Source organism: Rhizopus microsporus, assembly GCF_002708625.1.
Source record: "Rhizopus microsporus ATCC 52813 unplaced genomic scaffold scaffold_1, whole genome shotgun sequence".
NCBI classification, from domain to species: Eukaryota; Fungi; Mucoromycota; class Mucoromycetes; order Mucorales; family Rhizopodaceae; genus Rhizopus; species Rhizopus microsporus.
Window position 1 is genome coordinate 44,022 of NW_019671916.1, and position 13,404 is coordinate 57,425.

Genomic DNA, 13,404 nt, shown 5'->3' on the forward strand with positions numbered 1-13,404 from the left:
TGTCCTTTTTTGCTCCTTGTATCAAGGTGCAAGTATATATTGCAAGTTTGGTAAAGATCAAATGTGAGGATGTCAAGAGAAAAATCAAAAAAAAAAAAAAAAACCTTGTACGTTTCTATAGCAAATGTTTAATCTGTCCTTTTCGTTGTCAAAAGCTGCATGTGACCCCAGATGTGTGTTAAAGTATCCATAAACTAAGAAACTAAGAAATTAAGAACACTCAATGTACTGTAATGATAACCACAATCTGTATGATTTCCATCTTTTTTACAATGGATAAAGGCGAGAATAAGGAAGGGGGGATACTGTTCTGGACAGCATCAAGACAGTCGGCGTCCAACATTGCACAAGCTGTGTTTAAAACGAATATGGCAAATGTCTCCCTCGCCACAGTCATATTTATAGTCAACGCTACACACACAAAAGAAATAGTGAGACCATGCTTTGGTCATACATGAGCATATTAAAATGAATACTATTGTCAAGAGTAACTTGATCTATATACAACCTGATCTTTTTTAAAAAGAAAGCTTAGACTTTTTTATTATCATCACTGTCATTTTTTTCAAGTGCGTCTAATTCCTTGTCTATGGCTGTCAACAATTTCTCTAATCTTTGGCTAAGACGTTCAGTTGATTTATTTGTTTCGCCATGCTTGGCTGCCTTCAATTCTTCAATAAGCTAATAAGAAGAGTGTGAAAATCAATGGATGGTTTACAGCTAAATATATTCGTACCTCTTTGTAATCCTCATGATGAAACATGATTTCATTCAACTGAGCACGTTGTTCGAGATATTCTACCTTGGTCTTTAATTTGGCTAAAGCTGCTTGCAAATCTTCATCGCTTGATGGAACCTCATCCTAGAAGCATATTAAAACGAGTTTCTCCTTTTTCTGCTAATCAACTTACAATAGAAGGTAACTCTTTAAGCTGGCTTATATCCTGTTCTTGCAGACGGGCCTTTTCTTCCTTCTCTTCCTGTTCTGATTCATCTTCAATCAATTCCTCTTGTTGTTCAAGTACATCCAACTTTTGCTTGTATGTACTGGCACCCACTGTTTCCAGTACTTGAAGCTCAGCTTCATTTACCAAATTATCAGGCAAACTCTGGAAAGTAGCACGAAGTGCGTCTTCAGGGGTGACGCGAGGATCTGTAAAGGTAAAGGCACGTGACAAGATCAAAAGAGTCGAAGGTACCTTATGCTCCAAGTGCAATTCCAGCCACTGACTCAACTCATCGCGCATGCGTCCAGGTGAAGTACTGATGGTGCGTATACCACGAGCTGCACAAGCCGCACTTAATTCTTGCAGCGTCAAGTTTTCGATTCCCTCACGTTTGATCTCGACATCGTCATTCTTGATCTGTCGCATTCGATTGCGAATCTGGAAACGTAAGAAATTGTCTGTACCAAAGGCATTGATGTTCATATATCGACAGATAGAAACTAATTGTGGGCGAGACAAGTTGTCCAATGTCAGTTCATCCTCAAATTTACTCGCAAGGTTCAACAAATCATCGGTTGAAGCCTGTTCGCCAGTCATACGTACTTTGCGGAAAAAGTTGGCAAATTCCTTAGCTGCCTCAGGATCTGTGCCTGCGATAGATCCTGTCTCTGCAATTGTCTCTTGAAGGAATCGTGCCATGTCGAGTCGAACTTTAAGTAACTTCTTCTTTTTTTCTTCAGCACGTTTCTTATCTTCAAATGTGCTCGGTAACATGTTGGGAAACAGCTTTAAAGCAACAGGTAACAAAAGTTCCATGAAAGGAACAATGATAAATACGGCAAACGGAACAAGTCGAAGAATATCTGAAGTTGTACGTCGAAGCTATTAAGTGATAAGCAACAGACTACCTTCCTCCCCCTTTTTATATGCTACCTGTCTATTTTCACGTCGCGTTAGCTTCGTGCCTTGAAGCATTTTATAAGTTAATCGAGATGATATCTTAATTTCTAAACCAAGCAATTTAGCACCATGCCAGTAATGCACTGCTTCTTCCTTAATCTTTTGCATTAAAGTCTTCTTCTTTTCTGGTGCTGACATTTCTTTTTCAGACCGTTGTAAAAAGACGCGTTGTTGTGATAAGAATCGTTGGCGTACCATGAAAGGCTGATAACTTTGAACTAGTCTAGTTCGTATTGTTGTCCGAAACATAGTTAATTTATTTAATAAAAAAAAGAAAGAGAATAACAGTAGCAGTGGGGTTTTATATTACGATGACGTAAATTTTCTTTTGTGTTTTACTTATTTTGCGTTTGTATATTTATATTTGGTGGGAGCTGCATCTCTTCATTAACTGAAAACAACTATCTTGGCTCATTATATATTTGTGACAGTCTGTGGTTATTTTCAAAAGTTAAATATACACGACCTTCTAAAGCTTGTCTGCATACATTCGTGATGTTTGTCAACAACCCATCCGCTCTAATTCCAGCTTCAGATGGTAGTTCTGATTGAAGTACATCAGAGCTTTCAGTAATTGCTTCGATATCATTATTTTCCACAGTATACTGGGTAAGTATTATCCATGGTATGAACTCTCAAGGTAGAGTCAATTTCTAGGTAATGTAAGTATACTGTAGCATTTCTCTTATTATTGCCGTGACGGTCTACTTTGGCTGTAAACGGCACAGCTTTTATCAAAGCGATAAACTAAATCCATATGCTTACAAACACCTATTTCGTTGAAAGTTGATACAATTGCACACAGTCATCATTCCTTGCTCAGTTGATATATTGTATGCAACTTCCGTCGTGAAAGACTTGACAATATAACAAACTCCTTCATTGATATACACTTTCTGTACCATATCTTCTAATGACAGCTCATTGATCTCTTCTGCTGCAATCATTCTCTTTCTTGCCTCTCTAGTCTCTGAGCTCATACGTCCAATATCGACGGCCATCCTTGCAGTATTGTGCATAAAATCTGTATGAGCATCATCAACCAAGATAAAGATTAAGTGATCCAGTCTTCTATTTCTCTTTCTTTGTAAGTAATTTATCTTCAACTGGTTGTACCAGCTTTCCACGTAGCTACTGCTTTCCATGTTCTCTGGCTTTTTCTTTCACCTATTCCTCTTTTATTAAAGAATAGTAATCATGTCTGAGAGCTTAGTTTTAGAACAATACACACCCTTTCCTAGAGAAATTATTGTTGATATTGACTCTTGGAAAAATACTACTGAAAATTCTCCTGTCATTATGCAGTATGTTGGATTTATAAGGAAAAGACGAATGGTGATATGTCTAATTTAAACGAAGAAGGTCAGCATATGCCATAGTGCATAACAAGAAGAAGCATCATTTGGAAATGAAGTACATATGTCATAGAGCTGGGACCTATAAGAGCCATGCTGGTGTACAGACAGAAGATGAATCATCTAAAAGCCGGCCAATTCAGAAATCAAAGAAGATTGATTGCAGATACTATGTTACTGTCACCTGCTATTTCGTAACACCTAACCAGGTCACTGTTAAACTTCATAGTGAGCATAATCATCTTATCGAAAGCCTTGATAATATCTCTTCTTCGCCTTTATCGGATAATACGAAGGAAGCTATATTGCAAAAGTTACGTGAAGGTTAGAGTAGAAGAGATATAAGAGCTGCAATTCAACGTCACCTAGTCCAAGCTTTAAGATTCATAAAGAACTCATTTATACACAAAAATAAACATATATAAAAAATAACCTTTTCTACAACTGCATAAATTAATCCAAAGCCATGTTTTTTATTTATTTATTTATTCAAGTGCGGTTATTTTAAAGCTATCGAGCACGTCTTGCAAGCCCAATTCGCCTATTCTCATGATCATATACAGAAACATATTGCTGAAGGAAACCATATCCAAGGATAGCATCAACAAAGGAAGGGCTCTCCTGAATGTAAGTGTAACAAAAGTCTTTGGAAATTGACATCTATATTTAAGAGTAAGCAATGTGGACATAAAAAAACATGCAAATAAACAATTACTGCTCCACTTGTAATCACGTATTGCTGAGGAGTGATGATAAAGTCATTATTGTTCAGGGTAAGCGTAATCTCAGGCAGGTTGGCTACTTTACATGGTACAAGGTACTGCCCTAAAACATCCCGACGTACTCCTTTAATGTCTTTAAAGACAGTGCTGACAACGTCTTTGGGTAAATAAATTAGTGTTGAACCTGCATCTCACAGTTTTGTTAGTTCTCATTTGTCACGCTTTTTATATCTTTACCTGTATCAACCATTGCAGGAATACCGTCCCCATAGTTTTTTATAATGTTTCCTATTCTAATATTTTGAATATCCACTGCCCAATAGTCCTAAGTATACACTTGGTTAAATAATAAATTAAAGAAGAGAGAGATTACCCCAAACTCCTTTCTTCTTGTTATAGGTGCATATTTTATATCACCAATGATATGTCTAGCATCTACTCCTCCAAAGACAATCTCTCCATTAATACGCCTCTTTGAAGTAGTAACAGGATGAAAGAAAACAGAAAATGTTTGGTGAGCGATGACTCCTTTTTGGTACATGGTTGTCACCAGTGTTGGATATTCTTTGTGTTCTGGATTATTATAGATACTTAATCGATCAGGACCAATGCCCAAAATACCATCTAAACAACACTATTTACATCCTTATTATTAAAATAATAGTATCCCCTTTATACCTGCACCGTCCGTGGTTAATTCTCCATCATTATAATCAGACACTGCAAAATTCTTCACTGAAGGGGTGAGTAAGACCGTATATGAATTACGAATAATTTTATTTACAACTTCAGGTATAACCACTCCATTTACTGTCATTGTGTCCTGTGCATAGTAACCGGTTGCAAATCCCTCTCCGTACCGAATACTAAACGGTGTTCCTGTTGCATTAAATGTGCTCGATTTTAGTGGTTCTATTGTATGAAGGGGGTATCCACAATAGCGACCACAGCCTGAGATGGGTACCCAAGTGCTGGATGAGCCAGTATCTAATAATAAGGTAAAAGGCTGAGGCGGTGTGCCTATGTCAATGTCGATCAAATAGGCGAGATCAACATTGACAAGGGGAGCATTTACCAGGCGATTCTCAAAAGATGCTGCCTTCATTGTTTTACGATCCACTGCTTCGAAAGGGACTGATATCAATTTCTGAGCAATTGTGCATGTGATAGCTGTGGATATTAAGAAAGCAATGGACTTCATATCAACAGTGATTTAATAAAGAAGAGGGAAAAAAGATTAAAGTATTCTGTCACTTATTGTTTAATTGATGCTTCTTTTAGTTGCTCTTTTATATAATTTTAAGAATGTTGTATATCATTAAAAAGTTCAGTTTAAAACCAATTCTGCATATTCACTTTCTATCCGTCTCTCATTTGTGTATGTGAGTGTATCGTATGTGATCGAGCGTTGTGTTGTACGTGCGTGTGTGCGTGTATATATATAAACAAAATATACGTATAGTCTTTTATTGGTAAAAGATAGCTCTTATTCCTTTCTGACCTTCTTAGTCTTTCTGACACCACGGAACTTCTTTTCACGGTTCTTCTTTTCCTTGCGTTGCTTACGACCACCCTTAGGAGGTTCAGCAAGACCGTAACGGACGAGACGGTATCTAGGCTCGAACTTCTTCAAAGCTTCGAGGTTGTCATAGATCAAGGCAAAACCAGTGGTCTTTCCACCACCAAAGTGAGTCTTGAAGCCAAAGACGGAAACGACTTCCTTTTCGGCCTTGTACATTTTGGCAATCTTGGCACGAAGTTCATCCTTGGAGACATTGGCAAGTCCGGGATGAATGACATCGACGACCATTTGCTTACGTTGGAGTAAACGGTTGGTGAGGAACTTGCGAGTTCTGATAGTGACAGATGCAGCGTCAGCCTAAATACACATAGTGATGGTATTAATAGTGTATTCAAAAGATATTGTAATAGACAGATTTATGTTATTTTAGATGGATGAATGACTTTACCATATTAATGATTTGAAAAGGGAGGCTCTCTTTTTGGATGGCTTCTTACAACTTGATTCTTTGGCCAGGTACCTCTTTTAACATGATGGATACATTCACCCCATCCTTGCTCTGAGCCCCGTCCCTCTTTCTGTTCGTATTTTTTGTCCGGACATAAATGTCCGGACTTCACATTGCGCGATTGAACTTGGTCCGAGACCATATTTAGAAATAATACTGCATTTTCACTTTAGTTGACTATCAATCCTTTCTTTATTACTAAAAAGGCAATGAATTTTGTCTGTTTGGGAAAAGAGGAGATAAGTGTGGTCAACGCTTTATACAAATGAAAAGTTGTTAAAGACTTTGTTTAAATAGTCTGATCTTGACTTCTTTTTCATTTCTTTTTTTCTTTGGACCAAAAAGTAAGACCAGCTCCCCAGCTAGCCCTAAGGCATGTTATATTTTTTACTCTTGTAAGATATGTAGTATTATAGATTGCCCATCGAAACTAACCCGGTGCTGGCTGGGGATAGTTTGGTTCTTACCAAACTTTGGTCCCATACACTTCTTCAGCCCCTTCCGCTAATTTGGCCGCTCTCTTTCTCGCTTCTCTTGGTCTCCCTTTGCTTGTTTCTTCTCTTCTTTTTCCTGGCCAGTTATTGCTGACCCTTTTTAATGCACCTCGGGTATGATATTGATAATCTCTCTACATGTTTACTCATTTTCTTGCTTCTCTTTTCTCTTATAAATCCTCTATAATGCAAATATTTAACATCAGTTTAATAACTGATTTACTAATTATCTCTTTATTCATTCTTTTGCTTCTTGTGGGCTCTCTTTTATCATTATTTGTTATCTCGTATTGTTTTTTGTTTGAAATTATCGTTTTTTTATCAGTGTGTAAATAATTTGTGAATGAAGTGTATACAGGTACTTTTTTTTTATTAATCTAAATCAATCCTTTTGCAACAGCGATTTCAGCGTTAAGAACCGAAGAACCAGCTGCTCCAAGCAAAGTATTGTGTACTAAAAGAACAAATTTAATATCTAAAACAGGACACTTTCTAACACGACCAACAGTAACAGTCTGGCCCTTCAAATTTTCACGATCCAAGCGAGGTTGAGGTCGGTCAGCATCATAAGTGACAACAATGGGTTGTGCAGGCGCTGAGTGACATTGTAGCTTTTCTGCGTCTGATGAGTAATTCTCGAGTGCTTTACACACATCTTCCACTGATGGGCAGCCATTAGCGAACTTGACAGACACGGTTTCAAAGTGACCATCTAATACAGGTACACGGGTACAAGTAGCAGAGACTATTGTGTTTTCTAAAAGACTGAATCCATTCTTATTTTCAGACACACCGCCCAAGATCTTGCCTACTTCCCATTCCATCTTTTCTTCTTCTCCTCCAATATGAGGTACAATGTTATCAAGGATATCTAAGCTAGGCACACCAGGGTAACCAGCACCTGAGATAGCTTGCTGTGTATTTACAATAACATGGCTTAAAGGACCAAATGCGTCTTGTAAAGCTTTCAATGGTACAACTAAACCGGTGGTTGAGCAGTTGGCATTTGTGATGAGGAAACCCTTTTTGAGGTTATGTACTGAGCGTTGATGGGGAATCAAGTCAAAATGATCGGGGTTTACTGTGGGCACAATCAAAGGAACGATGGGATCTCGACGATAGTTCTTTGCGTTGGAAAAGACGGCAATATCTTTTTTCAACATGGCCATTTCTATATGCCCAAGATCAGTATGGAAAAAGAAAAAGAAAAGATAGACTTACCGATATCACCAGCAACGTCAGCATCAAGACCAGAAAAGACAACATCACAATCAGCGAATAATTCAGCTTCGCAAGGCTTAACAATCATCTTTTTGACGTTGTCTGGAATAGGCTTAGACTGCTTCCAACGGACAGCGTCCTTGTATTCTTTTCCAGCAGAACGAGAGGAAGCGCCGAGAGCATGAATTGTGAAGATAGGATGTTCAGAAAGTAAGAGAATGAAACGCTGGCCTACAGTACCAGTAGCACCGAGGATACCAACTTTTTTAGCTGCCATTATTTACTAGGAAAAAATAGAGAAAGAAGGGACAAAAATTAGATTTTTATCATTGGAATCAAAGTTTGTGACTCATTGTTTATCGATTTTTACTCGCTTAAGCAACAGCGACTTTGCCGGGTTTCCACTTGACAGAAGATCAACTCCGATAAAAGTAATTCTCCAATCAAATTGATGATTTTTAGGAATAAAGATCATCATTGAGGAATCCTAACTGGGAATCATGCTGCAAGCAGGGATCAGTCCAGTAACAACTTTTATCTCAGCCGCCTGAGTGCTTGAAGGACTTGCCTGCATGTACAGATATTCAAGTAAGGTACTTTAAGGACAACCTCCGCCAGTGCAACACTACCTTTGCGTTTACTTCCATATGCTATGATACTGCATCTCATAAAAAAGATCGCCAATGACATCCTTTGTGGATGTGGTAGACTCACAAATTTCTTCGCCGTATTGAGGCACAGTCCTCCTTGTGGAGTTTAGATATTTACTACTAGTTAAGGTTCAGTAACACCAAATGTTTTCTTTTCAATCAAAATGTACAACTTCAAAGCTATATATGCTAATATTCCCAGACTGAGGAAAGAACAAAGAATATCAAAACATACTCTTGTCAGCGGAACAATATCTGTAGCCCTTATAAAGAAATAAAATGGTTCAATTAAGGAGAGCTTCACTATAAATTTTATGGTTCTGCAGGAAGCAAAACAAAAAAACTGGAATTGCCTTATAAATATTCTGTAAATGCGGAGGGAACTGTCAGAGAATATATTAATGACAATTACGAAAAAACTGAAATTATAAAAAAGGGAGGCCTTTGTTTGAGCGCAACACGAGCAAAAACGAAAGAGAATACACAGAGAACCACAGCTGATCGGAAGAGAGCTCGAAACAGGATAGAAACAGCTACTCTTTGGGTAATGTTTCGCTACAGTTTTGGGTACTGCTGCAGTCCTCTGCGGTCAGAGTGATTGAAGGGTGCGCTGATTTTTTTAATAACTGTGTCTTTGTTGACAAATCCGATTTCATCATGCACGTAATGCTAAAAGTAAATTGACTATGATAAATATAATCATGTAATAATATCATATAGCTTAGTTGCATTTTTTTTTGCTGCAACAGAAGGTTCAAGCACGTTTAATAAGTGTCGGAGGTCCGAAGACTTGACGGTTCAAACACTTTTCGAAACAGCAACTTGAAAATATCTTTTTTCCTGAACTGTTCAGAGCGTATAATTGAATTTAGTGAGTATTTCTCTTCTAATAACGCCAGTTTCGTTCTTGGCAACTGTTTGTATGGCACCTGCTTGACTGTTTATATGTTTAGTTCAAACGTTGAGAGTTTGACTGAAGCTTGTCATGTTGACGAGAAACGGTATGCTTTTGTACATATTACAAAAAGCCTTGTTCATTTACGCATTTATCCTTGTCTTGTGTAGCGGAACAGTCTAATCTTAAGAGGCAAAGGGTGTTATCTTTCCCCATTCTTGCACAGATTGTAAGGGTGTCTAGTGAACTCAAATTATTGAACGGACGGCATGAAATTTGTGAAACAAAAAAAGGGTATTTAATAGTGATTCTCCCTTTGCTCTTATGGCAATTGTTTATGCAAGCCCTCTCGCATTATATTAGAATATAGCTTAAAGCTACTGATAAGTCTAGGTCAAAAATCTCCCTCGAGCATTCATTGCTGGTGTGACATTTCCTTTATGTTTTCTGGCACTCTACAAAAGCATCTGTCCTTGGTTTCGTTAATTTGTTGTAGGTATGTATACTGCCCATGTTTCATCGGTTATTGTACGAACACAAGCTATAAGCTTCTTTATTGTGAAATGAAGCCAGACTATTTCCAGCTTCATTACTGTATTGGATTTCTTTATCATACCTTTCCTCCCTAAACAGAATATGGAAATAAATAAATCTAAACTAGAAGCAACGCTGTCAAGAAGCCTTGTTCTTCTCCTATAGGACATCTTTAAAAAGAAGCTCACATGATGTCATTATGCAATAAATTGTAATTGTTAATAGCCCATGGTATAAAAAGCGCGATTATATAAAGATATTGGAAAAATGATAGATATAGAATGCAGCGCAAAACTTTGTTTAAATTTCATTAATGCAGTTGAACTTATCATCTCTCTTTTGTTCTAAAACTCTACCTACAATTAGCGCTACAGAATATGAAAGTGTGTACACCAGCAGGAAATCTACTGTTATTCATGGCGATGCATTGAGAACAAGAAATATGGATAACATCACCTTGTTTGATCTGTTATTTACCAAAGAATACAACAAGACACCTTCAGATCAGATAGTTTTTGCAGAAGCAAGTGATCCTAATAGCCATATAACCTATGGTCAACTCCAAGGTCAAGTATTAAGATGTGCTTTTGGCCTTAAACGCATGCTTAATATCCAACATGGTGATGTCGTGGTTATATGCTCCCCTAATAGCTTAGAGTATCCTGTTTTGTTTTACGGAATAATAGCAGCAGGTATATCCTACAAACAAACTGTAGTGAACACATTACTCACAACTCAGTTAGGTGGGGTTGTTGCTCCCATACGTCATTCTACCTATTCAAGTTTTGAAGAAACAGTAAACGTTATCAACATTATTCAACCAAAAGCAATTGTTGTGCATGAATCGGAAATTCAAACCGTTTTCCCAGCAGCAGAAAAAGCAAAAATACCAATGTCTAATATCCTGGTGATTACTTCTTGCATTAACTACATAAAAAATACATACACTGGCACTCAAGCAGTCGATTCAAATCTTTTCTCAAACGAGGAACCTGCGGAACCTTATCCATACACAAAGGACGATCTGATGAATTCTCCTTGTTGTCTGTACCTCACGTCCGCATCTACGGGTGATTGCAAGGTAGTGATGATTCAACAAAGTTCACTTGTCTGTTTGTTGCTAAATGGACCCTACATAACCTCCCCGTTGAGATGCTTGGCGCTTTCGCTCTTTAGTTTTGTGAGTGGTCTTAGATGCCATCTGTTGGTTGGTTTGTTTTGTGGAAGCACGACGTATATCACAAAAGACAAAGAGCGAACATTAGAGAATATATGCGAAGCAGTTCAGAGGTTAAAGATTAATTTTATGATTGGAGTTCCATGCTTGGCTTCAGGTTTAGTAAAGCAGTTGAATATAGCTAAAAGGTACGATCTCTCGTCCATGACCAGGGCGTTTACTTGTGGAACATTCATGGACAAGTCTATCATACGACTCGCACGGAAACACCTGAATATAACGTTCATCAACGTATATGGTATGACGGAGGCTTTGGAAATATTTGCCAATGACGAAGAGCATTCGCTGGCAGGATCAGTGGGCCGGTTGGTTTATGGAGCACTTGCACGAATCGTGGATGAAGATGGTAATGATTTGCCCATTGGAGAAGAGGGTGAATTGCGCATAAGGAGTCCCATGGTAACTCTTGGCTATCAAAGAAACCCCAGAGCGACAGCTGACCTTTTTGATAATCAAGGTTACTTGAAAACGGGTGATATCTTTAGAGTAGATGAAGACGGCTATTTTTATTTCATTACTCGCAAAAAGGATTTGATAAAGGCTTTTGTAGTTAACATATTCCCGATTGAAATTGAACAAATACTAATCAATCACCCTCAAGTCACTGATTGTGCTGTTATTGGTATTCATTCCAAAGAAGAAGGTTTGGAAGTGCCACGAGCCTACGTATCTCTGCTTGATAATTCAAAAGATAAACACAGATTATTAGAGGAGATACGTATGTATGCTGATTCTCAACTACCTGATCCCAAAAGACTGCGTGGTGGTGTCTTTGAAATACCGGTATTTCCTAGGACAGCATCTGGAAAGATTCAACGATTCAAGCTTCGGCAAATGGTGGAAAAAGGTTACATATGAAGCTCTAAAATAAAGTGTTTACAGCATAATCCTTTATTCCAAAAAAAATCTCTATCTCAAGCGCTCTTCTTCTTGTTACGAGCTTCATAAAAGGCTAGAAAATCCCTTTTATCCTGCATGTTCAAGTTCATCTTTCTAAGTTTGAACAAGTGGCCGAGATGAGTAACCAAGGAATCAACAGTAGAAGAAGAAGTTGATCCATGGAGCTCTCTCTTGGCTAATATTCTCACATGTAATGTATTATGAAACTATGATAGAGAGAGTCATAAGCTATATCTTTGGATTGCATAAGCAAGCTGAAGTTTACCTGTGCACATAGTTTGTAAAAGTGTAGCCACATATTTCCAACTGTAAATGTAGGAGACATATTGGTATATTCATATCTACTTTGTATGTCAAGGGCTTTGATCCTCTTAAGATTACTTTTAACTTACTTGAAGGAGACCAAATGGAAAGTGACCTCATCTAGGCTCACTTGATCCAGTAATGGATGAAATTTGAGCAGTGCGCGACCATTTGTGGTTGTGCCCTAGATCACGTTAAATACAATAAAAAGGAAAACAGTTCTATTTTACCTCGGGAAAGATAACAATAGGTCCCCATCCGTGTTGCTTTGCATTCGAAACCAACTCTTTCAGACTATACACTTTATCATCCTCTGACGGCTTTGATTCCGGTGGTGTTTGTACCAATCGAATCGCCTGCCACAATGAAATTTTCTTGATGCTGTTACTGTCTGAATAGATCTGTGTAAATATCGGTTGAAATCTAAACAAAATCCGATCGGTTGATTCTCACTTGTTTTCAAACAAAAACACACGTCTTACTTGTATGCAAGATAGAGTACATCCACATATGAAGTCCAGTTGGCAATAATGACATCTCCATCCTTTACAGTCGCTGTCTCTATTTGACCGCTACCTCGGCTATAAACACATGATTGTTAGTTGTAATAAAAACATACAGGGTACTTGTAAACCTTTTACGAACAGAGATAGTCTCTGTCTTGATTTGAAAGAAACCCATAAAGAACAGAATAGATCTAATGATAACAGCAGAAATAAGAGACTGCCATATTCTCTTTAACGGTCTGATGGGTGTCTATTATAACGATGTAAGTTTTTATTGTCGTTGCCATATGTGTCATCTTTACCAATAATATGCCAATACAGAAAACAAGCAGGATATAAAGTAAGCCGAGAGCAAAAATGATCAGTGTCTTTAAAATACCCTGCGAGTATCCAGCAATCGAACAAACTATTTTTGAAAGGGTGATCAAGATGCTCGAATCTGTTCTAGGCGGCTTCGAATGAAAAAATAGGTATTAATCCAACCATGGTCATTACTTTATAATGTACTTACGACAGGAGGAAGAAATGGCTGAATGCCGGTGCCTGCATCCTATATACATATATATAATAAATACCAAGTTGACTAATGACAAAAAGAAGGGGGGAAATCTTACTCTCCATTTCGAATACTTTTCCATGATAAAAAATAA

General features: G+C 37.8%; 7 protein-coding genes across 7 annotated transcripts; 2 read left to right on the top strand and 5 right to left on the bottom strand.

The window, feature by feature from the left end:
- Positions 1-529: 529 nt before the first annotated feature.
- On the bottom strand, positions 530-2,154 carry RHIMIDRAFT_252276 (LETM1-domain-containing protein; the record flags this gene model as incomplete). Its single annotated transcript, XM_023610938.1, has 4 exons — positions 1,881-2,154; positions 912-1,829; positions 737-862; positions 530-681 (listed from the first exon to the last, which is right to left on the bottom strand). Exons 1-4 carry the CDS (start codon positions 2,043-2,045, stop codon positions 532-534), a joined length of 1,359 nt encoding a protein of 452 aa, XP_023470570.1. The 5' UTR covers positions 2,046-2,154.
- Positions 2,155-3,104: 950 nt separating this feature from the next.
- RHIMIDRAFT_232314 (uncharacterized protein) lies at positions 3,105-3,591 on the top strand (the record flags this gene model as incomplete). Its single annotated transcript, XM_023607718.1, has 2 exons — positions 3,105-3,211; positions 3,267-3,591. 2 exons carry the CDS (start codon positions 3,105-3,107, stop codon positions 3,589-3,591), a joined length of 432 nt encoding a protein of 143 aa, XP_023470571.1.
- Positions 3,592-3,710: 119 nt separating this feature from the next.
- On the bottom strand, positions 3,711-5,494 carry RHIMIDRAFT_252278 (acid protease). Its single transcript, XM_023610939.1, has 6 exons — positions 4,769-5,494; positions 4,663-4,714; positions 4,358-4,608; positions 4,222-4,309; positions 3,978-4,168; positions 3,711-3,922 (listed from the first exon to the last, which is right to left on the bottom strand). The coding sequence occupies exons 1-6, from the start codon at positions 5,087-5,089 to the stop codon at positions 3,773-3,775; spliced, it is 1,053 nt and encodes a 350-aa protein (XP_023470572.1). The 5' UTR covers positions 5,090-5,494; the 3' UTR covers positions 3,711-3,772.
- RHIMIDRAFT_349 (uncharacterized protein) lies at positions 5,255-6,023 on the bottom strand. The gene is made up of 2 exons (XM_023615133.1): positions 5,955-6,023; positions 5,255-5,863 (listed from the first exon to the last, which is right to left on the bottom strand). Exons 1-2 carry the CDS (start codon positions 5,955-5,957, stop codon positions 5,471-5,473), a joined length of 396 nt encoding a protein of 131 aa, XP_023470573.1. The 5' UTR covers positions 5,958-6,023; the 3' UTR covers positions 5,255-5,470.
- A 743-nt stretch (positions 6,024-6,766) lies between these two features.
- RHIMIDRAFT_221080 (aspartate semialdehyde dehydrogenase) lies at positions 6,767-8,026 on the bottom strand. The gene is made up of 2 exons (XM_023607424.1): positions 7,730-8,026; positions 6,767-7,679 (listed from the first exon to the last, which is right to left on the bottom strand). Exons 1-2 carry the CDS (start codon positions 8,004-8,006, stop codon positions 6,886-6,888), a joined length of 1,071 nt encoding a protein of 356 aa, XP_023470574.1. The 5' UTR covers positions 8,007-8,026; the 3' UTR covers positions 6,767-6,885.
- Positions 8,027-10,250: 2,224 nt separating this feature from the next.
- Positions 10,251-11,903, top strand: RHIMIDRAFT_221083 (acetyl-CoA synthetase-like protein; the record flags this gene model as incomplete). Its single annotated transcript, XM_023607425.1, has 2 exons — positions 10,251-10,500; positions 10,552-11,903. The coding sequence occupies 2 exons, from the start codon at positions 10,251-10,253 to the stop codon at positions 11,901-11,903; spliced, it is 1,602 nt and encodes a 533-aa protein (XP_023470575.1).
- Positions 11,904-11,959: 56 nt separating this feature from the next.
- RHIMIDRAFT_243028 (uncharacterized protein) lies at positions 11,960-13,392 on the bottom strand (the record flags this gene model as incomplete). Its single annotated transcript, XM_023609884.1, has 9 exons — positions 11,960-12,151; positions 12,211-12,286; positions 12,338-12,432; positions 12,479-12,671; positions 12,731-12,829; positions 12,868-13,004; positions 13,057-13,206; positions 13,266-13,304; positions 13,369-13,392. The coding sequence occupies 9 exons, from the start codon at positions 13,390-13,392 to the stop codon at positions 11,960-11,962; spliced, it is 1,005 nt and encodes a 334-aa protein (XP_023470576.1).
- Between the last annotated feature and the right edge of the window lie 12 nt (positions 13,393-13,404).

Coding starts and splice junctions, on each gene's coding strand:
- RHIMIDRAFT_221080 (XM_023607424.1), bottom strand. CDS start 8,006: ATGGCAGCTAAAAAAGTTGGTATCCTCGGTGCTACTGGTACTGTAGGC. Junction 7,680..7,729: donor TGACGTTGCTGGTGATATCG/GTAAGTCTATCT, acceptor TTGGGCATATAG/AAATGGCCATGTTGAAAAAA.
- RHIMIDRAFT_252278 (XM_023610939.1), bottom strand. CDS start 5,089: ATGAAGGCAGCATCTTTTGAGAATCGCCTGGTAAATGCTCCCCTTGTC. Junction 4,310..4,357: donor CAAGAAGAAAGGAGTTTGGG/GTAATCTCTCTC, acceptor GTGTATACTTAG/GACTATTGGGCAGTGGATAT. Junction 4,169..4,221: donor TCCTGCAATGGTTGATACAG/GTAAAGATATAA, acceptor TGTGAGATGCAG/GTTCAACACTAATTTATTTA.